The sequence below is a fragment of the Acyrthosiphon pisum genome, chromosome A1, assembly GCF_005508785.2.
Source record: "Acyrthosiphon pisum isolate AL4f chromosome A1, pea_aphid_22Mar2018_4r6ur, whole genome shotgun sequence".
NCBI classification, from domain to species: Eukaryota; Metazoa; Arthropoda; class Insecta; order Hemiptera; family Aphididae; genus Acyrthosiphon; species Acyrthosiphon pisum.
In genome coordinates this window covers 130772028-130798152 of record NC_042494.1, presented here as the reverse complement: position 1 = coordinate 130798152, position 26125 = coordinate 130772028, and the positions used below count along the sequence as shown (strand labels likewise).

General features: G+C 28.1%; 1 protein-coding gene across 2 annotated transcripts; it reads left to right on the top strand.

The window, feature by feature from the left end:
• The first annotated feature begins 5699 nt into the window (after nt 1-5699).
• Nucleotides 5700-22568, top strand: LOC100572022. 2 transcript variants are annotated; one of them, XM_016808770.2, is made up of 6 exons: nt 5700-5852; nt 13959-14008; nt 18071-18144; nt 19231-19315; nt 19400-19508; nt 22391-22568. In XM_016808770.2, exons 2-6 carry the CDS (start codon nt 14004-14006, stop codon nt 22478-22480), a joined length of 363 nt encoding a protein of 120 aa, XP_016664259.1. In that variant the 5' UTR covers nt 5700-5852; nt 13959-14003; the 3' UTR covers nt 22481-22568. The 2 variants fall into 2 exon arrangements, with proteins under 2 accessions (XP_016664259.1, XP_003248214.1); XM_003248166.4 differs by lacking the exon at nt 5700-5852 and adding an exon at nt 10090-10352.
• The last annotated feature ends 3557 nt before the right edge of the window (nt 22569-26125 follow it).

Genomic DNA, 26125 nt, shown 5'->3' with positions numbered 1-26125 from the left:
ACAGCACTTTTGTTTTTTTTCTCCGCGGTAATTACACCATGCGCAAGCAGGAATGTCCGGCTCAGATAGGACACTGATTTTACCGTATCACACATCACGGGGATATAACACACTCGTTGTCTATCTATTTACCACTTACTCGAAAATATTTACCGTATAGGTACACACCAAATTTTTTCCTCAACAAATCTATTATTAAACTGAAATATTTTTTTCAAGAAAAAACACAAATTATTAAATAAAACCTTTTAGATTCTGAGTGGAACGATGAATGTATTGATTTTACAATGATGTGTGTTTTTATTTTTATTTTTTATTTTTTTATGTTTTATTTTTTATTTTTTTTTGTGTCTGTCATCACCTTTTAGGACAGTAAAAGTGCTTGGATTTTCTTCAACAGTACCTTTTCTGATAGGAAAGTCAATCTAGTTGGTACTTTGGGGGGTCAAAAGTAAAATTTTTCAAAAAGTTTTCAAAAGCGCCGTGAAAAACAAAAGAAAAATTAAGGAAAAACGGGAATTTTACGCAAAATCTGTTTTCGAGAAAATTGATTTTGGTTTTTGGTGTAACTTTAAAACGAATGACTGTAGATACATGAAATTTTCATTGGTTGTTTATATTTCCATTTTCTATACATGATACATTTTTCAAAATATTTTGATTTGTTTTGAGCTGTTTACGGACAATTTCAGTTTCCAATTTAATTATTTTTTTTTCTATGAATGTTAATAAAACTTTATTTGTTGAGTAAAAATACTTGAAAATTTAATACAAGGCTCCTACTATATTGTTACAATGACATTTGAAAAATCCTTAGTCACAGTTTTTTTTATTAGCATTTAAAGTTCAAAAATTGACAAAATATGGAAAAATCATGAAAATTACCTAATTATTTTGAGTTTATAATTCGTAAAAATGTTTCTTATTAGAACTAAGATTTTAATACAAGATTCCTTATAGGATAATCTACCATTATCAAAAAAAAAAATGTCTATAAGAAACTCAAATTAAATTTTTATGAGTGTTTGAAATTCATATTTTTACAACATTTGATATTCACTCGATTTCTTACGTAAAGATTTTCTTCTTTTGTTGTAATTAAAAAACGAATGACTGTAGAAACTTGGAAATTTCATTGAATGTTTATATTAGCATTTTATATATACGATAAAATTTTCAAAATAATTTGACTCTTTTTGAGCTGTTTACGGACATTGTAAGTTTTCAATTTTTTTATTTTTTTTTTCTATAAATATCTATAAAGTTTTATTTGTTGGGTAAAAAAGCGTGAAAATGTAATGCAAGGCTCCTGATATATTGTTAAAATAGTAGTTAAAAAATATTAAAAATACATAGGCACAAAAATATAATTCATCATTTTTACTTCCAAATATTTCCAAGCTACCTTTTATTATATAAGTGTATACTGTATACTTATAGTGGTACTAACTTGAGATGGGTCAAACTGTTTGAAATTCGAAACATCGAACAGAACTTAGGTGTTCATTGTTTGCTTCAAAAGTTACGAAATTCTAACCTTGTTTTAAAAAAACCGAACCCAAAAGAAATTGAATGAAAATTTGAAATTCAATAATTAATCCAAAAAAAAAAAAAATGAACAAATTCCAAAAAACGATTGGAACAAGTCATACGTTTCAAACAAAAAATGTTTATTATTATATGTTAATATTATATTTTCCCGTTAAGCGTTTATATAATAAGGATAATAATCCTTAAAAATAGTTTGTAATAAACATAATATAGACCCAATAACATTGGATCAAGTATTACCTAATTATTATGCTTGCACCATTTTTACAAGTTATAATTGTTGATAGATTAATACCATTTAAAAAAATGTTTAAATTTCCATTGCTCTCATATCTTCCAAACACACAATTAGTTATTAATTATCATTAATTACCTACCATTGCCTACATATTATTATACTTAGTACACGTTAAAGTAAAATAACTAAAAACTACTCGTTTGAATTTTGATTTTGTTACGACAAAGTTATCCACTGAATAATCTACATTCAATAGTATAGAAAATAGGAGTTCCCATTTGAAGTAAAATGAAAAAATCTCAAGGATTTGAAAATATAATCTTTAAGTGTATTTAAAAATACCGAAAATCAGATCACATACTAGACTGCATTATTAAAGAAAAAAGAAGAAGAGTAAGCTTTGTGAACCATCCTGTAAAATATTGTACCTATATTATGTATGATAATATATTATTTACAATAAGCCGTAAGGTCAATCTTTGCATTTTTGATATCCGAACATTTTTCAAGAGCATTAAATATAAAAGTTTTTTAGCGTTTCACCAATATTCATTGTCTTACCTACAACTATTATTAATTATTATACATACATAACATAAACACAAACATGACATGTATTATGAATTTATGAGTATACAATATTGTTGTAGACGCCGCGCCGGTTCGATCCCGGCCACTGGCGGAATTTTGCTTCGGGCAGTTACGGTGTCCGGAGAGAGAGGCGCCATCCCCCATCCGGGCATGGCAGATACCTACGGATGCCCACTTGAAAATTTTGCCAAACACAAAAACGTGTTCTTCCAACCGTTACAAATTTAGGAATTGTGGTTACAAGTTCGTACAAATTGTATAACAATTACTGATGTGGTTTTTGAGTTGAAATTCAAACTTGCGGGTGCCAGCGTCACGCACCTCCCTACCGTACCAAAAAAAACCTACAATACCATCCTACAGCTAATCGTTTCAGTTGCCGGGCTTAAAACTAACAAAAAAATAAATAAATATTGTTGTTATAATATATATTTTGCAATAATACGTATTGATCTACAGCAGGGGATAAAACTAAATAAATAAATTTATATTATATTTATTCGTTTGAGGATATTAATTAAAGTACGTATAGGTATCTAAAATAAATTAAAAAATTGTAAATTATAATATTGAGTTTATTTTTAATAATTGTTGGTTTGTAATTCAATAACGTACACATCACTTAAATGTGCCAAGTGGCGGTCGTAGTGTGGAGATGAGATACCATCACTCCAATTATTTTTGGTATAATTTCTCATCCCTTTTAGATTTAGTAAATTAATTGTTTTCATAATTTGTAACTTTTTCGGACGATGTTGATCAATTTCTTTATGAAAGTATTTTTTAATTTTAACATTCGATGCATGGAGTTTTAAAGTTTTTGTATGATTATTATAAAATCGAAAAAACAATTTAAATAATAACTTTCAAAACAGATAATATTATGTAGTTATAATTCAATTTTACGACTTCTATTGGAAATTGTTATCATTTGATACTTTGATTTAAACTCGTCTATTGACCCCACAAAAAATATTTATAGGTTAATTAACATTATCTATGATAAATCGGCAGTTTTAGAGTAATCATTGTGCTCTCTCTCGTCATCGTTGACGCTGAAGCTTGATGAGTGACGTCTGTAACTCTTGTCCCCCTCTCGTATCATCGTGTTATATAGAATCGTTACTCGTTAGCGCATGGCCGAGAAGTACTATCACTCCAATTATTTTTGGTGTAATTTCTCATCCCTCTTAGATTTTGTAAATTATATTGTTTTTATAATTTGTAGTTTTTATTGGACAATATTGATCAATTTCTTTATAAAAATATTTTTGAGTCGTAACATTTCATGCATGGATTTTTTCGTATGATTTTGATTTTATCAAAAAAAAAAACAATTTAAATAATAGGTTTCAAAATAGATAGCTATCGTTTGATTTAAATGCGTTTATCGACCCCTCAAAAACATTATTTATAGATTGATCAACATTATCTATGATAAATCGGCGGTTTTCCAGTAATCACTGAGCTCTCTCTCTCTCGGCATCAATGAAGCTGAAGTGAGCAGAGGATAACTCCTCTATTTCCCCCCTCACGCATCATCGCGCTATATAATTTAGAATCGTTAGTGCATGGCCGAGCGCTTAGCCTATCCCTGCACCGCGCATTTAACACAGCACGCCGCTTACATTTTACCTCCACTCGTCCTCGAAATTTACCCCGTAAAAGTTTTTGGGTAGTTGATGGCCATTTTTCAACCCCAATCTGCTGTCTTTGCAAGCACGCGCCATCTGTTTCGGCTTCAATACGTATATATTACATTTATATATACGCGGATCGTATCGCCTGGCACTTCAACATCCGCGGTGTGGCGTATATTTTCGCGACCGCACTTGAAAATTATTATTTTAATTTTAAAACATAATTTTGGGGTTTATTATTATTACTATTATTTTTGGCGTAATATTATAATATTCTATGATGTAATATTATACTAACGAAATTATTCTACGCGTTGTGGCATAGCGTTATATTATAATGAGCCTAGGGCAGAAGACTTGTAGCATTTTTTAGTTATTTAGTTATTTTATATTTGTTTTGCACAGTCACAAAAATAGCAGAGTACGAAACAGATACGTTTCATGCTTTCACAAAGTTAGTTTTGAAATTTTATTTTGCATATAAATGCATATTTGGTAATTTTTTATGGCTATGAGTCATCTGCCTTAAATTTATGACGTAGGGACTGTATTTTTTTTTTAAATGTTCTATTGATCATTTACAAAAAAAAAAAAATAATAGTAAATTCTAATATTTTATTTTATTTTTTATTAAATAATTATTTATATTTTAAATATTAAACATTGCAAATGATTTGAATTATTGGTAAAGGTTGTGGTATTTGAGTGTCTGAATCTCTCATAATCTGAAAAACAAACAAAGCTGTTTGGTTTACAGCCTGTCGAATGCTGATATTCATAACTCTTGAATAATTATTTTGTGATTCTTGATTTTTTTGAGTTGAATATATCTTAAAAATTCTAAATATGCTCAAAAGTATAGAAAATCCTAAAAAATATGGCCTACAAATACTAAAATTCTAAAATATACCAAAATAAGCAAAATTAAATTTTATTTACCTAATTGCTATAACATATAGGTTTTGATACAAATTTTAAATTTTGGTATAAACTATATAGCTATTATTTTGACCAATCAATAAAAATATTAAAATTCATACAAATTTTGGATCTGGTTATTAACGTATAGACGTGTTTACATTTTTTTTTTTAATTACGATTTCTTCTTTTTTTAAATGTTTTACTATATTATTAGTTTATATACAATTCTGAATGTTTTAAAAACTGTATTACCTAATTTGTTGGTTGCTTCTTTTTGGGGTCCTGGGATTTCGAAAGTTGCTCGGGTAAGTTATTTTCTTTTGTTTTCATATCTGCGACAAACTGTTAAAATGAGTCTTATGATGATTCGAGTTCTGTATGTGGTGCATAAACTGAGGGTTTTCTTTGTCGAGTCAGAAACCGTGAGTTAGCTTTGTGTGGCCTATTCTTAGTCTATTCAATATTTGGACCTACTGGTTGTGACCCACGCCTTGTCAGTTGTTCTTTTTATTTCGCTAATTTTTTGATTAGGTTTTTTTCGTATATTGTCCCATTATAATGTGCAGATATTTTTTATTCGTTTTTTTTTATGTCAGTCAGTGTATGTTAGGTATACTTGTGTTTGTATTTTTTTCCTGGTTTGTTTGACGTGTATATTATATTAATAAATTTAGAAATATGTCTGATACGTGAAAACCAGAAGCGACGAAAGTTGGTTTTGCACCTGACAAATGTCACAGGTAAATTAACAGTTGGAGAATTTTTTTGTTAGTACTTGTGAATAGATGGATGGACGCGCGTGTGCTTAAACTTTAAAAAAATTATGTCATAGCGGCGTTTCAAAAGACATCGGTGAAAATGGACTCAATTATACGCGAGTTGCAGTCAACAGTACGAAACGAAAATATAAGGTATGCAAACGAAGTTTAATATATTATACACCCAGTGCATATTTCAAGTAGTTTTCACTGGGTGGCACGTCAATAAAATTGTCTACCAGAGAAACATAGAAGGGAAATAAACTATTCTACCACCATAATTTGAATATAGGTTTATTAACTGAACTCTACTGAGAAAATATATATCTACAAGTTTTATATAGTTTTATTTACTGTACTCTACTGAGACATATATCTACATAACCGATTTTTCAATAATAAAAAGGGTACCTACTACCTACGCGGCAGAATAAACGATATATACGACTATACGAGTGATGAGTACACGAGTACACGAGCGCGAAGGTCTATGATCGACAATTGATCGTTCTATGTTTTGTTATTGATATAATCGATAAATACCTACTTTGTCTATTATATAAATAACTGTTAGTGTCTGTTACTGTACGCCTGTACCCGTATAGTCATATCTGTAGGCAATCGCCTACTAATATAGTGATGTATTAACGAGTTTAAGGGGGCTGGAGCATACCATGTCTTTAAATAATTAACATTAGTGTGTGTAAGAAAATACTTTTGCTCTGACAGTAGGGCAGAAATTTGATGTAAACAGTACCAAAAGAGGAACAAAAATTCATCTTGTTTCGATCAACTTATATTAGTTTTGAAAAGATGAGCGTATTCGTTGGTCTATTTTCTAGGTTTTCTTGGAAATAGATTTACGACTTTATTTCAGTTAATATAATATTATATGCATAGTAAGTTTATATTTTTATCAAAATAAACTTAGAATTTACTTAATTGTAGATAGCGACGAAATGAAAAATATAAGAATTCACTTCCGAGCAAACTTAGAAAAGAGGAATACAAACTAAATTTACTTTTCAAACTTGAAATCATGCTGCTGGAAGTATGTTTAATTTTCTTTCGCTTATTGAGCTAAATGTATGGAAAAAAATGGTTGCTCCAGCCCCTTTAATGCGGCGCGGCTGTGGTGTTGTGGATAAATCATAAAAATCAATCGACAATCACAATGAACTATGATTTATGAAGATAATCCACAAGTATTATATTATTATAAGATACTGAAATAGTTGTTGTACATACACATTACACATCATACACACACGCTTCGCCACTGGTGTAAGTACCTACATCCGTACATCCGAGTAGGTATCATATTAAACGAGTACCTATAAGTATTTCCGTGCTATGAAATATGAACCCTTGTAAATGAACACTTGTACGTAATAATTGTATAAACGTAATATAAAATTTACCTGTGTGGTGTATAGTCGCGTGCCTTATTAATCAGGAGCACAGGATGCAAACGAGTAGAAAATCAGAAATGTAGAAACTTAGCACGTTATTCTCACCCAGCTTTCAATTTATGATAACGATGACGATCGACGACTTTCGAAGAATATGATAACATAGTTAAAATTACGTGTATTATTTTCGTATTACATCTATATCTATTCGTATTTTATATCAATATATATATATAAACAATTCCGGCAAAGCTATAATTGCGTGAATGTGACTTGTTCTACATTCAATAAAATATTATTGTTAATTATATAATATGGGATAGACTACACAAGAGTCGAGAGCTCAAAATAGTTTTATGTTTTTTATATATTATGTACTTACATAATAATTTACATTGGCATCGGTCGTTATGAGAATGTGTTGGTCAGTGGCACGATCACCTACCACTGGGTATCATTCAAATATCACTGGGGGGGGGGGGGCGTTAGTGCCACGTACTTTGTATGTTAAAATATGCTCTGTATACACCTCGAAATATATCTGTATATTATAACTGTTGACCCCCCCTCCTCTTGAACCATGATAAATTCCTGCTTCTGCGTGACTACAGTCTATGGTTATCGGAAAACTGTTTTACACTAATTATAAATATTATATTACGTTATAAACCATACTGTAACAGTGTGATCCTTGGTATTATGTTAATATAATATAAATATTATAATTTATGGTTATATTTTAATATGGTGTACCTATTAAGTTGTTTGCAATATAATTAATTTGCTATTTGGGATATTCATATCGTTGTAAAAAATTACGATTTTACATTAAGTATTAAAAACGCGCCAGAAAAAATATTATGACGTATTATAATGTATTGATGTTAACAGTTATTTGAAGTTAAGATAAGGAAAATACCATTACGCTCTATTTATGTTTCCATAATGTCTACCTATTACAAACCGAATGCAATCAGAGGTTGAATGAGCAAACCTCTATTTGTCATACGTATCTTTATGCAAACAAATTTCCCGAACATTTCCGACCAACCCTGGTTTTAAGCCCTAGATGAAAGTCATTATATTGTAATCAAATACCTTAGGCTGCGGTTGTATCAGAACCTATTATCTGTACTTCCCAAACAAGCGTTCTATTTAGGTCTCAATCAAAGTCCACCATGTATCATCGCTTCTGTCATTGTTGTCTCTTCCTCATTAATCGTCAACTATACAGGCAACTACAACATGGCTAGAAAAAAATTCATTATTTTCCTTATTAATATTGATTTTTTCTATGGCAATCATTTGATTTTCAATAACGAATTTCTAACTTTATCATCCTTAATACAGATTTAATAAATAATTTAAACATTACACAAGTCATTTCATTCTGAACTATCGGTAATTCCTTGTTAAACCTTATTATATGGTTGAAATATAATAATTTATGTACGTAGAAATATAAATACAAATTCTTTTCATTTTATAATTGCACATAATTGTCTACAGGACTATGTTGTCGTTGAAATAGTCATTAGACTATACGAGTATAAGCACAGTTTAGACATGTGTATCTAATGCCGTTATCTGCACACAATATGATAGGTTTGGTAAGTTTTAAATATTTTGTCAAATTACAAAATGAGTAAGCATAGCAACGTGCAACGGTAGAAAATTTCGTCTCAGATTAATTCAAACTTCTAATTTTATACCTATGACCAAGCTAATAACTGATATATATATTATTACTAATTATTATATGACGTATACAGGTTGATTTTTCAAGCCTGCTCACTAAGCTTACCCTGATTTTATGTTTAAATTATTCATATTATATTCGAATTCTAAGTTTTGGATTTTTTAAGTGAAGATTAAGTTTTAAAACACTTAAATTTTCTACAACATTTAAGGAGTATAATATTATGAGAGGATAACAATATTGGTTTTTCAAATGAGATCCCACATGTCTTACATGCATATTATAAACCAGATGATTTTTCTGAAGATTTTTACGTACCTACCTATTGTAATCAAAATCTGAACGAAAAGTTTCTGAGTTATTATAATTTAAATATGTACTAAGGATAATAGTATATTTAAATACTTTGTAAACGGATGTACAAGCTGCATAATTATAATTAAGTATACTGTATACAGTATAAAATATTTGTTAGTAATATTACTACTCAGTCAAATATACTCAGAAATTTAATATTACAAAAATGCTTTTGGATTAATATTGCATCCAATAATTTTCAAAACATAAGTAAATAATATTATTTTATTATACTGTTATCCTTAGTATTTAAAGTAGAACAAACTCAGAAACTTTTTCGATTACAATAAGTAAAAATGTTGGGGAAAATCATCTGTTTCACAATTCGCATTAAAAAATAAACCGTTGAATACTCCATAAATGTTTAGAAAAATCTAACTATTTGAAAATATCGGCTTAAACTACACTTAAAAACGTGAAAACTCAGAATTTTAATATATTATATTATTTTTCATAATTTAAACATAAAATCGGCGTGATCGTGCTAAAAAATCACCCTCTTTATATTATTTATTATTATTATAACATTATGTTACTGTAATGTCACTGTAATGTTATCAAATGTATAATATTATGTACGTCTCATTTTGTTTCTGGGCATCTTGGCTTGCATGTTTTAGGTACAACATAATATAAAATTAAAATAAAACAATATGTATATACATAATATATCAGTATCCACCATAACGTTAGATATACCGGTTACGACTGTAGGTATAAGTGGTATAGACAATATCACTCTTACAGTTAGGTATACCATGGGTAGTCCTGTCGACCTTGAAATATCCTTTCACCTGTGCGGAGCTGTGTGGAAACCATCAGTGCAGGTTTGTTATGTTTTGTTTGTATTGTTGCCTTGGTAGCGTGTACGTAATATTGTGTTATAATGTTATGATATTATATCTACAACAACTACTGATACTGCAGCTCTACATCTTATCAAACTGTAATGATACAACAATATAGTGTTAATTTTTTACAGTCCAATTGTTGTTAAAATATGTCTGTGTACACTATTATATATTTGTATACATTATAATGTACGATTAAATGTTTCTTATCAGTGTCTATTGAAATCACCAGACACCGTAATTCTATTAAAGTGTTCAGTGTTATAATCGGTGATACTATGGTATATTATATCATATAATAGTTCCGCTGTTTTTGTTATCAACTATAATGACAGTGAGTACCTTTACCTTCGATTTTATACACACTTAAAACACATTCGTACAATTTAAATTACGTGCAAAAAACATATTTTGGTTAATTGTGACATACCTAGTGTAACTTGAAGGACTGTAAGCGACGATAATGGGTATCTAGGTAATAGGTAGCATATAACGTGGGGGGGGGGGAGAGAGAATTAGTGTAATTTAATAAAAAATTCAAAGATTCCCGCAGAAAATCGAAATTCCATAAGACGTGCTTTCCAAACTTTTACGCAGAGTAAATGCTTTGATACATACCTACCTATATATTATTAGTTTTTATTACAACCGTACATTCAACTTAAACAATATATATAAATATATATATATATTTACACGTAAACACGGCCACATAATATTATAAGTCTAGCTACAATTTCGGGGGCACAGTAGCGCAAAGTTTCATCGTTTGTTTATTTATTCCGTGCGGTTTGGCAAGTCCACACACACACACACACACATATATGGTACGTGAGGCAAAAGCCAAAAACACAATATAGATAAAGTTTTTATTTCGTGGTAAGTTTATCACCGCCCTCCGGGCCAAAGAAGGAGGACAGCGCGTAACAAATCTACAGTATATAAGCTATGTGAACCAGCTGCATAGGTACCTATATCATATATATATACAAGTATACGGAAATGGACTATAATGTCTTTTACGTTTCTTATATTGCAAATAAATGCATATGCGCGGCCGTTATCGATTATTATAGGCTATAATTTATAGCCTTTCGATGGTCAACTGCTAAGGGCCAGTATTACAATCATCGGTATGTTTCGATTACGCTTAACCGACTGATAACAGATTTTATTACCGTCCGAACTCGGCCGGTTAGGAGTCGGTTAAATTTAACGGGAGATGGTAATACTGGCCCTAAGACGAACTAAGACGAACCGCGGACGACTTCGTAATTGATGTACTGTACAGAATAATACATATAGGCTATACCCGGTGTATGGTCGACAGTTTTTGAAATGCCCAAGCCGGGACATAATATGATATCGAATGACGTATTTACTATTATTTTTTTCCTATATATTATTATATTAAATTATACATATTATATTATATTTTTTTTTTACCCTTTTTTGGAAATAATTTAATCATATTTTACTTATTATCTATTGATTATTTTGCTTTTCACTTGAATACATTTTTTTTCAATATAGCTGTAACGTTCTTCATTTTTCTGAAAAATTCGTTAATAGGTATACTTAATAATCAAAATTCATTTTACAGACCATATCAGGACTCATACAGTGTGGTACTTACTGTATTTTCATTCATTCTACTTTTTTCATCCGACCGAGAGTTATTCATAAGTGAGAAAACTCTTTCTACTAGAGCAGATGAAGTTCTTGATATACAATAGATAATAGATACACTGCAAAATGAATTGTAGATTTGTATCTGAGATCTTATCGTTTTCCATTTTATTAACCGGGACAAACCGAATGACCGACCAGGACCTTAAAACCAGGACCTCGACCAGGACGAATGACAATAGCCTAGACCATCGCGCATCACTAGAAATGACAAATATTCCCTGAACATTTCTTAATTACCCCCAATTCAGTCAAATCTCGATAAATTGAACCTCAATAACTCAAAAACATCGATAATTCGAATTTTTTTTCTCACCCCTTGAAGTCCAGATTTTATGTTGTGTTTGAGGTATTATATTATATAACTTGAAAAATACACAAGTCCAATTTATTTTTATTTCTCCTTAGATTCGAGTTAATAAGACTAATAAATTGCGATTGTATTTTGGTTCTGAATTTTAAAGTGGTCAAATGGTGAAAAAGATCGTACTATTAAGCTTAAATTTTAACGCCACGCTATACCTACCACAGTTTATAATCGTGATGTGATATACACAATATTATTATGCCGTAATTGATAAGAATGTGTTCTAACTGAAAACAACTATAAAACATTAAGATAAAATTATTTTGGTCGGTCACTACTCACTACTCACTACCTATTAGGTATAATACCTAATAGTCAAACTGGAATAATAGTAATTTGAATAGATAATATCATCTACGCTGCAATGCGGGCTTAATAGTAATGGCGATTAAGATTTTAGTCTTTATCGCCGAGTTAAATTGTACAATCGACTTATAAAAGACTATACAAGTATAAAAGATTTCACAAAAGGCAGCGCATTCAAACTCAATTAAAATATTATGTGTGTGAGCAATTCAATAATAAGATAAAATTAAGCATTTATATATTTTTAATCCGATTAGAAAAAAAAGTGAGAATGAAATGTTTATCAAATTTGATTTTGTAAAAAAAAAAAAGCCTGTAAGATTCATTAAAATATTACTTGTTTTCAACTATATATATATTAATTTGCTTAATATATTTTTAATTTAATTTTGGGTAATTGATATTGTTTATTAACAGTTATTTACCTTCCAAGTTTTTTACTGTGGACATTTTTGAAAATAAAAATCGCGGATTTCTTATCCGGGGCTTTGTTTCCGTTCATTATGTTCAGATATTATTCCTGTATGGAGTAGGTACTCAGTATTTACGTTATATTATACAGTTTAATATTTAAAAGGGTTTATGTCAATGGTTTCGATATTGCTATACAATTAAACTGGCGCGATTAAAGATTTGACATAATATTATTAATAGGTATATTATAATATTATATTCGTTGCCGATATCATTGATTACAAATATAATTATTTTTATTAATATTAATATGTTCGGCGTTTCTTGTATACAATAGGCAACACAATATATAATCACGTAGGTACCACACATATCTGTTGTGCTTGCGTATAAACATAGAATGTGATTGACTTGAATACCTTACCAAGAAAATAATAAGGTTGATATAATATAACATTATGTGCGACGGTGTGAGCAAAGTTTTTGGAATATATTATAACATTATATTTGTTGAATGTTTAGACGTGATAAAAATATAATTCATACCTATACACTAAATTTGTACAAATACTCTATATAGTATTATTAGTATAGATATATACTCGCTAGATACCTCTTCTAACAAGGTAGGTACGTAATTAAGGGTAATTTTAATGTAATATTGAAATGCGTTATTAAAAATGTAAAATTGAAATTTATGTATAGTAGATGGGTGATTTATGTTTTGATTTAATATTTATACGGTGCTGTTGCATTATTGTAATTATAAGGGTCGATGTTTAATTGAAAATAATAATTGTTTTTCGACTAAATTAGTTCAATTTTACAGTTAAAATCAAAACTAACGAATCATCATATTATTTATTAAAAGTTAACATTATTTCGTTAAATTAACATCGTTTTAATATCTTTATATTTCATTTATATATGAAGAATAGGATTTAAGAACTTCCCGTCATCCAGTGTAATGAGACCAAACATTTTTTATTTGGATCCTATTCGTCACAGTACGAGATATTTTAATACTTAAACTCAATAACTTGATGACTAATCGTATTTTTTTTAAATTAAAAAATTATTCTGTGTTATTATTGTTTAAAGACATAATTTACAATTTAAGTTTATTATAGCCAACTTAAAATTATATTTATATTTTTGTAACAGGCTGAACGAGCAAAATCAAAAATTGGTCGTTGGGTCGATGAAACTATGAAGTATGTATATTTAAATAAACTAGTAATCATGTCCTTTTTTTGTTTAGACACCCTTTACGTTTACGTTTACGTATACACTTTAACACAATTTCATATTTGGTTACTATTTAATATAATATATAATTTATTAAGGGTAAGGTCTTAAAACGGGTAGTCTAGGTACCTAATAAATAAATTAACCGGGTACTGTTGTAAACCTTATCCATATTATAAACAGTGTAATATATACTTTACGGTGTATCCAAATTGGTTCCGAAATGCCCGAATTGATTTCCTGGTTGTTACGAAGAGTATATCCGAATATTGATTCCAAATTATTTTAAGAACATTTTTTATTAATTCCGTTCCCAATTCGTACAGACTTAGGACTATCTACATATTATTATGGGGATCTCGTTAAAAACTGTGTTTTTTGTTTCAAAATATGTCGTAGTGGAGGTTATTTTTTTAAATTAAAAAAAACTATAAAATAAATAATGATAATGATAATAAATATAATAGGGTATTTGTTTTTTTACATTTAATTTTTTAATTCGTCTATTTCTCGATTTATACAATATTATGTTTTTTTTTGATATCATATAATATACATCGGGAACCAATTGGGATTTAGCAATACATTAAACATTAATACATTAGCCGGTATGTTGTGAATAAAGTATTTGTATTAATGTATGATTATAATTTTAAATTCATAAACTGATAACACGACCAATAACGCACCAAACATTTCAAATGGTTTATATTTTAAACAGCATATAATTGTAGAATTGATTGTAGAATCAAAAACCAAATCATACTAATCCAAAATAAAAACTAGTTATTAGATTATACTATTAAATTATTAATTAATATTTGAACAATTTTACTATTTAATTAAAATTAAACGAGTAGAATTCGATTTATTTGAAACAGTTTGTGAAATATTTTTAGATTTAGAGCGGAGCGAAGAATGTATTGATTTTACAATGATGCGTGTGTTTTTATTTATTTTTGTGTTTAAAGACACTTTTTCGAACAGAAAAAAAAATACACCAAACATCAGCTTCAAGGGAGGTTTCTAGTAATACATTTGAGTCTAATTGTAGGGGAAGTCAAAATTGAAAATTCTCAATAGTTTTTTTAATCAATCAGAAAAAACAAAAGGAAAAAACTATAGGTAACCGCTCTACTGTAGTCTACGTGTCGAATTTACCTCGTAATTAAGTATAAGTCACTGTAATGAATCATAAGTTAAATTTGAATTCAAATTGTTGTATAATCACGAAAAACGATTTTGCGTAGACGGTTTGTCAGCTTCTGTTAACCCAATCGTATATTTCATAATAAAAATGTTTTGATATTACTCTTAAAAAAATTTATTTTACCATTAGTACCTATATTAGTGAACTACGCAGTAGATTAATTTTTTTAAATATTTTATTTAAACTATTTATTGAATTATGATCACATTTTTATTTAATTTCAGTAATAACATCTTATGATCAACGATGTATTAAATTTGAAAATCTTAGTTATAAATATTAAAAATTGTTTTTTCTATTTTCATTGTTTTAAAAAAGTTTATCAAAATTCGATCTTCAAAAGCTCACACATAAAACATTATTGTGGATTTACGCTATTTTTTTTTAACTCCAGTAGGTAATATCAACTTATAAAAGGAACCGCTTGTACCTATTACATTTTTAAGATTTTCGACCAACCAAACAATTTACTATCGATATTTATAGAAAAACATTCGAAGACGGTTTAACTTTTTGGTACCTGCAGCAGCAAGAATACCAAATAATTATTTTAATGATTATATTTAAATTTACGAACTGTATTCGTTTTACCCGATTATTTTAAAATGTACTGAGACTTTTCAATTTTGACTTCCTAATTATACCTACCAACTACTAACTAGATCCAATTTGCTACTAGAAACGTGTACCAAAGTTGAATATTTTTTCTACTAGAAAATGTATCGTCAGACACAAAAAAATAAAATAAAAAACAAATACATTTTAAAATCAATACATGCATCGCTTCGTTCAGAATCTAAAATGAAACACAATTATTTATTAAAACAATAAATTAGAGTTCAGGCGACGTTTAGACATTCAAAGACTTCCTCCATATTCGCATTTACATTTATTTGATAAGCATTTACTTTTACATAAACATTTTTAAAAATGTCGATCACTGGAAAACGATTGTACAACATTATTACTCTTTCACTGAAAGCATTTTGTTGTGGCTAAAACTTCTAAAATAACTATAATTGATTACATTTCATTATATTATTGAAAACGATTATCTTATATCTACAATCTTTATCTTAACAATGTGAGTACTTTACCTACCTACTCAGTCGAAAACGAATCACCCGGGTATAATTATTTGCGAAATAAAAGTTTAATATATAATATTTTTACTTTTTCAATTATAGATATATGGGTATGACGTGTAGTGCTTACCTTATTGAGATAATGTATACCTAGGTACATTATCAGTCTTTCGTTCATGACGCGCAAAATTAAACACAGTGTTAGTGTTAAAACCGCAATAATTTTAAACTAAAAACTGTATAAAAATATTCAATTTAATTAGTAACATATTGCTTTGTATCGTATATTATGAGAATAATTTAATCCTCTATATTGACCATTGATTCCCGATCATATAAATAATAATTCTATACATGATTTAAAAAAAAAACTACCTACATAATCATTCAATTCATCTCATATAAAATTGATCCTCTCTAGACTTAACAGATCTGCCGATTGAAAAGAAAACGGTCCAAAGACCTTTTAACATAATTATTATTCATACTCAATTGTATTAAAAAAATACTTCAACTCAGATATACAGACAAATTACGATACGATCGTATAATTTAATATGTAGTTATATAGGTATACAGTGTGTAACCAACAAATTGAATAATTTTTGATAATTTTTTTTTTTAATGTATGGAAAATTTTCAATTTATAAATCTAATTTTTGACGTTTATTTGAGTCAAGTAGTTTTTTTTTAAAACATCAATATTTTTTTTAGTGCCTAATTTAATTTTAAACGTAATAACTTTTGTCAAAATAACCTTTTGGGAACCTCCTGACATAAGTATAATTTTAAATTATTTGCCATCCAACTAATTTTTATAATGTTTTTCATACGCTATATAGAATCGATTTTTTTTTGTCAAGTTTTTCTGTTAAACCCTGAATAATATAGGTGTATTTTTAAAATGAAATCAATATTATTTTCTTTAATCATATGAATCTCATGTCATTAATTTTTCTTTTCTGATATAGTTTACTTAATATAGATTGGAAATAGAAATAATTCAATAATAATGAACAAATAAAATATTATAAGAAATTACCAACTTGTTTTCTGTAGCGAACAAAAAACTATTTTTCACAATTTTTTAATAATTCTAGATACGTTGATATGTTTTAAATTATTTATTTTAAAATTTTATGGTCACTTGATATAATAGATATTTTAAGTGATTTCAAAATTGTCGGGTTTATATTTAAACATTGTACTAGAGTAGCTTAGAAGCCGTTTTGTGTGTTTGATTATTTTTCCCTGTGGGGTATTTTTTTTGCCTATTATAATATTTTGTGCATGGTAAATTTTTCTATTCGATTAATAATATGCATTGGTTATTTTTCCTGCAAGCGGCATATTATTTTATTATTTGTGTTCATTACTTACAAGTTACAAGTTACAACTATTGATTACTGATTAATAACATAACATATTATGTATATTGTATATACATACATGACGTACTATAAAACGAAAAGGGTGTAATGTACACATTTTAGATAATTTCACAGAATGATAATTACAATCTGGAACTGGGTGCTAATGATTCATAAATCGCAGCTTCCCCCTCCCGACCTAACCACCGTGCCATGTCTAATGCACAGTACAGCAATTTCAATGTTTTCTTTTGCGTACAACAATAAATTACTGTGCGTTGCTAATAAATTATGCAGTTATGAATATTATAAAAACGACTTTATGCTTAATGATAATGTTACCATTGTGTTGTTTTATTGTAGAGGAAAATTCGATAACTTTGTTGGTTCGCGAAAGAAATCATCAAGCTCCAACACTGCTACAAAAATAAACAATGGTAATTTAAACAATACAATATAGCTGGTCTTATGTACCTATGGTAATGATTATGATTGGAGACGCGATTGCGATGAATGCAAATCGCGTCGATTAAAAATATTATTATGTAATTGGTTGAAATGTGTGTTAATTGGATAGAGACAGTTTATTAATGATGTTATTACATGTTATAATATTATAATGTATAAGCATAAAACATATTTTACATTTTTAAACAGCCATCTGCCTATATATAATATATATATATATAATATACGTATACTGTTTAGATTATAATTATTTGTAATTGATAGTTAAATAATTTTACCATATTATAATATACCTACCTTGGTTAGGTAGGTCTATATTAAGTATGACGTAGGTAGGTACCTACTTGTAGAATGCATTTTTGAAATATGATCATTAATTGTAATACGGTTCGTAATATAATATGTTATAGGTAATGTATTATATTTTAATGATATTATTGTATTTAATAATAATTATACTAATACAATTAACAATACTTTTAATTGAAAGGAATTATGTAATATTATAATACGCTTTGTTATATAATATAATAATATAACAAATTACAAGTTAAATATAATATTACTTATTGTTGTCTATAATTTTTATAGACTTAAGTGTTCATCATGCATATTATACTTAATGATTAAAGCTAGAGATGTGTGTTTGTACTATACAGTGGTAGGTATACAATTGTATTAAAAAAAAAATAAAAATATTAGTTTACATTATTAGAAAATAATTTTATATTAAAAACATGTACACTATAATTTTAACTACATTATTTTAAATACAATTGTTTCTAGTCACTATAAGCAATATCATATATAACAATATGGCTTTAAAGTTTAAAGTTTAAATATTAATTTACTCTAAAGTAATTCTTGTGTTATAGTTGTGGTTTTTAAAATGTTTCCTGAAATTATTAAGCCATTTTAAAATTGATCATAATGTACAATATTTTTATCACCTGTGTTTGATTTCCAATAATTTAAGTCACTACAAAGTTCCATACGGTATAATACTTGGTTTTATAAAATACCATATTTAACATTTCTAACTAAAACCGTTTCAGATATACCTATAGTGCCGGATGCTGATGAAAATATTGACGCGGACTTGTTATATTCCGTAAAACCCGCCGAGCTGCATTCGAGAACGTAAAACATACAAAATATTAATTATTTGGACTTTGGCATTATAATATTATTATTTAATCAATCGATATTACTATTGTGTTTCAGGACGGAATCCACTTATGAAGAGGAAACGACAAGACCTCCGATTAATTTGGCCGACATCGATCTTGGACTATTATTCAGCAACATGACGCGGAAACATCACTTGGAAGACGTAGGATGATATTAATTTTGCAAATTTTAAAAAGCTTATAACTCGCTTCAAAATTAAAATATCGAAATGAGCTTCCGAGTTGCCCCATATATTAATTATTAATATTCTTACATTTAAATTTTATAACAAGTCAATTCGCTCTAATAAACGACAGAGTAAAACATTGTTCATAATGTTAAACATACCATGACTCAGTGGTGTACACAGGGTAGGGTTCTAAGTCTAACACCCCTGAAATATCTTCCTTCAACAAAAAAAACCCCTATTTATTACCATAAGCCATACACAGAGTAGATTAATTGTTAGTCATTTTTAATAGATATATAATAAATTGTAAAATGGCAATAACATCGAGAATTTTTGGCTGATTAAGAACATTGCTAAACCTTTGCCTTAATTGTCGTATTATGTATCATCGACTATTCTCTGCACGTTTATCAAAGCCTAAATAGAGGCTCAATAGAATAAATGACCGGGTTAAATACTCTAAACGTTGACCACATTTCTGACTAACTCCATAATTTACTTTAACTAATTATATAAAAACTGTATGGTAAAAAAAATATGTAAATGGAGATGAATCCCCTCTCACGGGTCTGTGATTAATTTTAGGTAAAACCCTAACCGAACTTTTGAGTACGATTCTGGCCTCCATGGTATGAGTTATAAGTAAGATAGAGACATCACGTCACGTGGGTATAACGTATATTCTTGTCCTGGTGTATATTATATGTTCGCTGGTTTCTATTTAAAACTAAGTAATAAATATAATACCATAAAGTATCACTTGTATAAGTAACGATGATAATATAATATTAAAAATAGCACAAAGGTAACCTTATTATCCATGTATAATATATTATATAGTAAATAGGTACCTACAATTTATTATTTTTGTATTATAAAATAATTAAACTTTTACACGGCACATTTAATAAACAAGTATTAGGTATGAGTTGGATAATTAAAAAAAATGTTTTCCCATTTAATAGCATAGTATACTTACATATTATTATTATTATTAAAACATAATAGCATTCTGTATGAATAATATGACAGCACCAATATTATATGAATTTGAATACATATCACAAGTCTTGTGAATGTTTTATACATGCCTATAATTTTTGCATTTTTTAATGTATGAAAAAGATAGTATCTTCGGTAAATTGAAAGATAATTCAAGTTGAAAATAGTTTCATTTTTAAGTTGAAAATTGAATGGTTACTTAGTCCCTAATATATGAAAAATGAACTTTATAAAAAAAACTTAAAAAACTTTAGTTTTAACAATAAATTATGGATAAAAACACTATTTTCCATTTAAATTTATATATTCTAAATACGTGAATGACTGAATATTATACAAAGTGTTATACAGCACAATATTATAGGCCAGTAAATCAAAAACTTTTACCTTCACTACAATGATAAATTACTCACTTTACCACGTATTTATAATTGTTTTTCTTTTAATTACCTAACATAGTCGGAACTGACATTTCCCACTTTACTTTTCAGGTAATATTTACCACTCAAGTAGACGTTAAGAGGAAACCAACTTTGAATAAGGAGGTCCAGACTCCTATAAGAGTCTTAGGAGATATTTTTTTTGTAAATAACGTCTAAACATTAGACATCTTATTAAAAATAAAATATAGGTCCTTTTTCTTTTTATTATTATTAAAATGTAAAGCACCTTTTATCATTATATTTATCTTTTGTATAAATCTAATTCACCGACTTACACCAGAAAAATACATTTATAGAATTGAATGCTTTATAGACTCGTTTTAACATAATAAGTACCCTGACATAATTCAACTAGAAGTAGACGGGGTAAGCTTCACTGCATTTGTTTTGCTTAGTACAAAATATTTATAATATCATTTTAATGGAAGTTATTCTTTTCAAGACTCTAGGAAAATTGAATTTACTAATAAAACGCCTAGTAATTCTCTAACGGAAAATGTATATATAGCTTTTAATCATTCTTATTCATGGCACATGCATAATTTATTTTATCCTTTTTAGTCATTTTTTTTTTTTAAATATTTACTAAGTACTTTAGAACGGGTTTCGTGCAAAAAATATGTAATTTAAATGTTCATAAAAAAGTTATCTCAAATTCAAGAAAATAATTGTTGTGTAAACTATTTCAATTAGCCAGGGAAAAGAAGATTTTTTACCGTATACTCATTAAGAAAAAAAAAGTTATAATGTTAAGTGTTAACCTCAACATGTTCTATATTATACCTGTTGTGGCTTCTTAATAAATGTTCTCATTATAAATAGCGGTATAATATACAGAGTGATTCACCATTCGAAATCTCTATTGTATTCAATTATACAGTTATAGGTACAGTTATTAAAATTTTATTTTTGGAATTTTTTAATATACATAAATAGGTACCATATTTTCATATTTTTGAGATTTTTTAGACTGATAATAATAGAAGTAAAAATAAGTAGGGGTTTAATTTGAAAAACAGAAGTTAGTATCAAGATTCAAGAGTATCAAGTAGTACAATTAAGTAGTACAAAAAATCTCAACATTTTCGATATGTGGTATCTATAGACTATAAGTATATTTAAGAATTCCAAAAATCATAATTTACATAAATTCATTACTATAGGAGAAAAATGGGTAGTACTAAAAGAACAAAGGTATGGTGCATCACTCTGTATAATATTATATGTAGGCATATAGCATTATAATATTGCGGTATGCGTCTTGACAAACGGTATTGTTATTGTGTCTCAGATGATTACTAGTCGAACGATTTGGTTTCTAACGCGAAATTGTACTTTAATATAATGACGTTTGTTGTGTACATAACGTAAACGAGATCAATGGAAATATTTTGTTTGTAATAATTACAGGTGGACGCGGATGAACGAGACGTAGGGAGAATGATACAGCGGCACCTCAAGCTGTTGAACATTGGGACTGTGGGTGAAGACGAACATTGACATTCGACATAATTATCTTGTACCTTAATGGCTTTATGTATACACAATATATATTTAATATAAATATAAGTTTAAATTTTAAACCTGACTAATGACTAAATATTATAAAATAATATTCAAGTAATTTACCATTGACGTACACTGATTTTATACTTTAGATTCTGAGCGGAGCGAGGAAGCTATTGTTTTTACAATGGTGTTTATTATTTTTTTTTTTTTTTTTTTTTTTTTTATATCCTGTATACAAAATTTCTACCAGAAGGAATGCTTTGATTTCAACATATAGTACCCGATCTTTTAGCAAATTGGACAAGATGGTACTTTAAAGAGGTCATTTTACGATTTTCTCAATAGTTATTTAATACCACGGGAAAAACCACCAGAAAATTACGAAAAAACGTGCAGTGGCAGATATGGAATTTTTTTATGGTTAGCACTATTTTGTTGATAATTCTCTTAGTTCGGTAATTACTAATTACTATTATGAATATAAGGATTCTCATAAGTTTTGTTAATGAAAATTTAAAAAAAAGTTGAGCGTGGATCCACAACATTTTTTTATGAGCGTCTTATGTTAGACATTGGATTAGACTCGTAAATTGTCAAAATCTCAGAGGAATTTTCTTATTTTGTTGTAATTCAAAAATTAATATAAGCGTAGGTAGGTACTTGAAATGTTCACCGAATGTTTTCATTTTTATTATTTTCTATACATTCTCTATACATTGAAAAATTTCAAAATATTTTGACTCATTTTGATCTGTTAATAGAAATTTAAATTTAAATTTAGTGTTTTTTCTACAAATGTCAATTAATTTTTAAATTTACTTATATAGACACCTACTGTACAGCAGATCTGCATACTTTTGTATGTGTAATATTAGTGTGGGAGGCACTACCTTGAGATTTAACTTAAAAATTACGAATATATATCCCCCCTCTCCCAATGAAAATTCTTGTCTATGCCACTGGATTTAAAGTAAGAGTTTAGATAACAGGGTTGTAATACACCACACACCACTTCATATAGGTACCTATATAAAAAAACCTTTTGTTAAAGGTATAGACAATTATTGAAAACACAATTATTATGTGTCAACAATATAAATTATTATATATTTTAAATTTTAATGTATACAACCGTTCATAAAATATTTTATCACTGTATCAATGAATAATGATATTATATTAGAAAAATAACTCACGAATGAATAAGTATGAAATTGTATGAATATTGAGTAATTCATCAAAGTTTCATGACAAAAATATTATACACACATAATATTGTATACAATATACAATATACGCCTAACCTAAGGCAATCGCATTTTAAAAGTTCTTTCAGTTCAGAAAAGTTGAAAAATCCATATTCCAGGAAGGTACCTACCGATATAAATTTACTTTTCTGGAATACTACTACAAATTTGGTAATTTAAAGTTTTTCAATTTGAATACAAAACCTGTTTTAATAATACATACGAACCTCTTACACAGTTTACCTCAATATAGTTCGTGTACCTCATTTTTTTAAAAACGATTACATTCGTAAATACAATTCACACATTTATAAATGACTTAACATCTTTCTGTATTATATTATTATTCCAACGAAAATACTCCACCAAACTCCGTGTAAAAAAAAAAGAGTATAAAAAAATGACTCTAAAAGTTGTGTTATAATTTTATAGCAAAGTCTTTAAACCATAGATATTATTATCGTTTATGCTAAAATAGTCTGTTAAATAATTTAATTTAGATTAGTGACTTTAGAACACTTGATTAGTAAACACTACCAGCTATTCCAATGATACCTAGTACTTAGTAGATTATATGTACTCATTATGCTATATAGTATCTTTACATTTTTAACTTAAGTCGCCAAGCTAAGTTCAGTTATTTAGCAAACTATTTTAACATACATTATATCTATCTCATGACTTATAGCTATAAAATTAAATCACAACTTTTAGAGACTTTTTTTTTTGTGTTTTTGTTGGGGTATCACTAATTTTTTGTTGATACCTTATTATTTGCAAGTCATTGTTACGTGACTAGAAAGAAGTAATAACGTCCTTTAAGATAGAATATTATTAAGTTATAACTTGTTTTAAAATCCTTACGTGAATATGTCATGGAAGTTACAGTCATGGTAGTTTTAAATTTTAATAATATGATATTGTGATTGAGAGTGAATGTGTGTCCAGGAATGACTTGTAAAGGAGTAGGGGGGGAGGGTAAACACCGTGACAAAATCGTATATAATATGTATGGCGACACGCGCTTAAAATATCGGTAACACTATCATATTATTTGGTGGGGGGGTCCTCATATATAATTTTATATTTGATCAGATAATTACATAAGATATTATTACGATCCACCCAGAACCACCCTAAATTTGAAGGTGCATCGAAGAATACACTTTTTAAGTATGGAATATCTGTCACTTATACTACATAATATACTTATCTAATATATTTGGATTGTATGTACCTATCTGCTCTGTTTCTCTTTTGCACCAGTTCATCAGTCTTATCGGTGGTTGTGCGTTTCGGAGGTTCAATTAGGCGACGGAGAGATTACTATTTCTTTGATGTTTTCCGTGAAATTTGCAGCTGTGGATGAATACAATTATATTAATTTATAATTTATATTAGGTATATGTATTCGTCTGAGAATTTCAACTTAAGAGAATGTCAGAGCATTGTTTATTATCTCTTTCTTGTCCACGTTTAACATAGACAACTCATTTACGCAGAATATATTAGTAAATTGAGTGATATATTGAGTAAAATCACCTATTACAAAAACAATAGGGAATAATATTTTTGAGGGTGTGACATATCGGTTTGTCTAAATATTATTGTTTCAACAATTTAAACATATTAATTTAAATTAAATTTTTTTTTTTGTGGTTTGAAAGTCGAATACAATGTCAAATAGGTAATAATATAATATAAAACCGATGATAATATCTAGTATCCTCAAAAATATTATCGTCTATAATTTTTGTAATAAGTGATATTACTCTAAGATTACTTAACAATCACATAGTATAATGTATAATACTATGTAGAATCAATGGTTTTATCTATGCTGTGCGTGGGCCTGAGAGACAAAACAGATATTGCGCTGACATTCTCTTAATGATTAACACTCAAAGTATTTAAAGTAATTTAAATTGAAAAAATTCTAAGTTTATTTAATAGTTATTGGATTGTAATTATACAACTTACATCATTTAAATGTGCTAAGGAATGGTCATAGTGGGCGAAGAGGAATACTATTACTTCAATTCTTTTTGTAGTCATTTTCCTTCCCTCCAAGATTTTATAAATTACTTAATAGTTTTCATAATTTTATTTTAGCCCATACCGGACGATGTTGATCCATTTTTTTTATGAAAATATATTTAATTTTTAGACGTCGGAGAGATGATTCAGTGGCTCCTAAGTCAAGCTGTTGAACATTGGGATAATGGGCGGAGACGAACATCGACATTTGATATAGTCATCTTGCACTATGGTGGCTTTATGTATACATAATATATGAAATATAAATATAAATTTAAAAGTTATAACTTTAAATTCAAAGCCCGACTATATATAATTATATTCAAGTACAATTCACGTACAATTTACGTAC

What these genes read in the sequence shown, in the direction of transcription:
- LOC100572022 (XM_003248166.4), top strand. An exon ending in GCCGAGCTGCATTCGAGAAC is followed by an intron (nt 19,316 to 19,399) that starts GTAAAACATACA and finishes ATTGTGTTTCAG; the next exon opens with GACGGAATCCACTTATGAAG. An exon ending in GGAAACATCACTTGGAAGAC is followed by an intron (nt 19,509 to 22,390) that starts GTAGGATGATAT and finishes TAATAATTACAG; the next exon opens with GTGGACGCGGATGAACGAGA.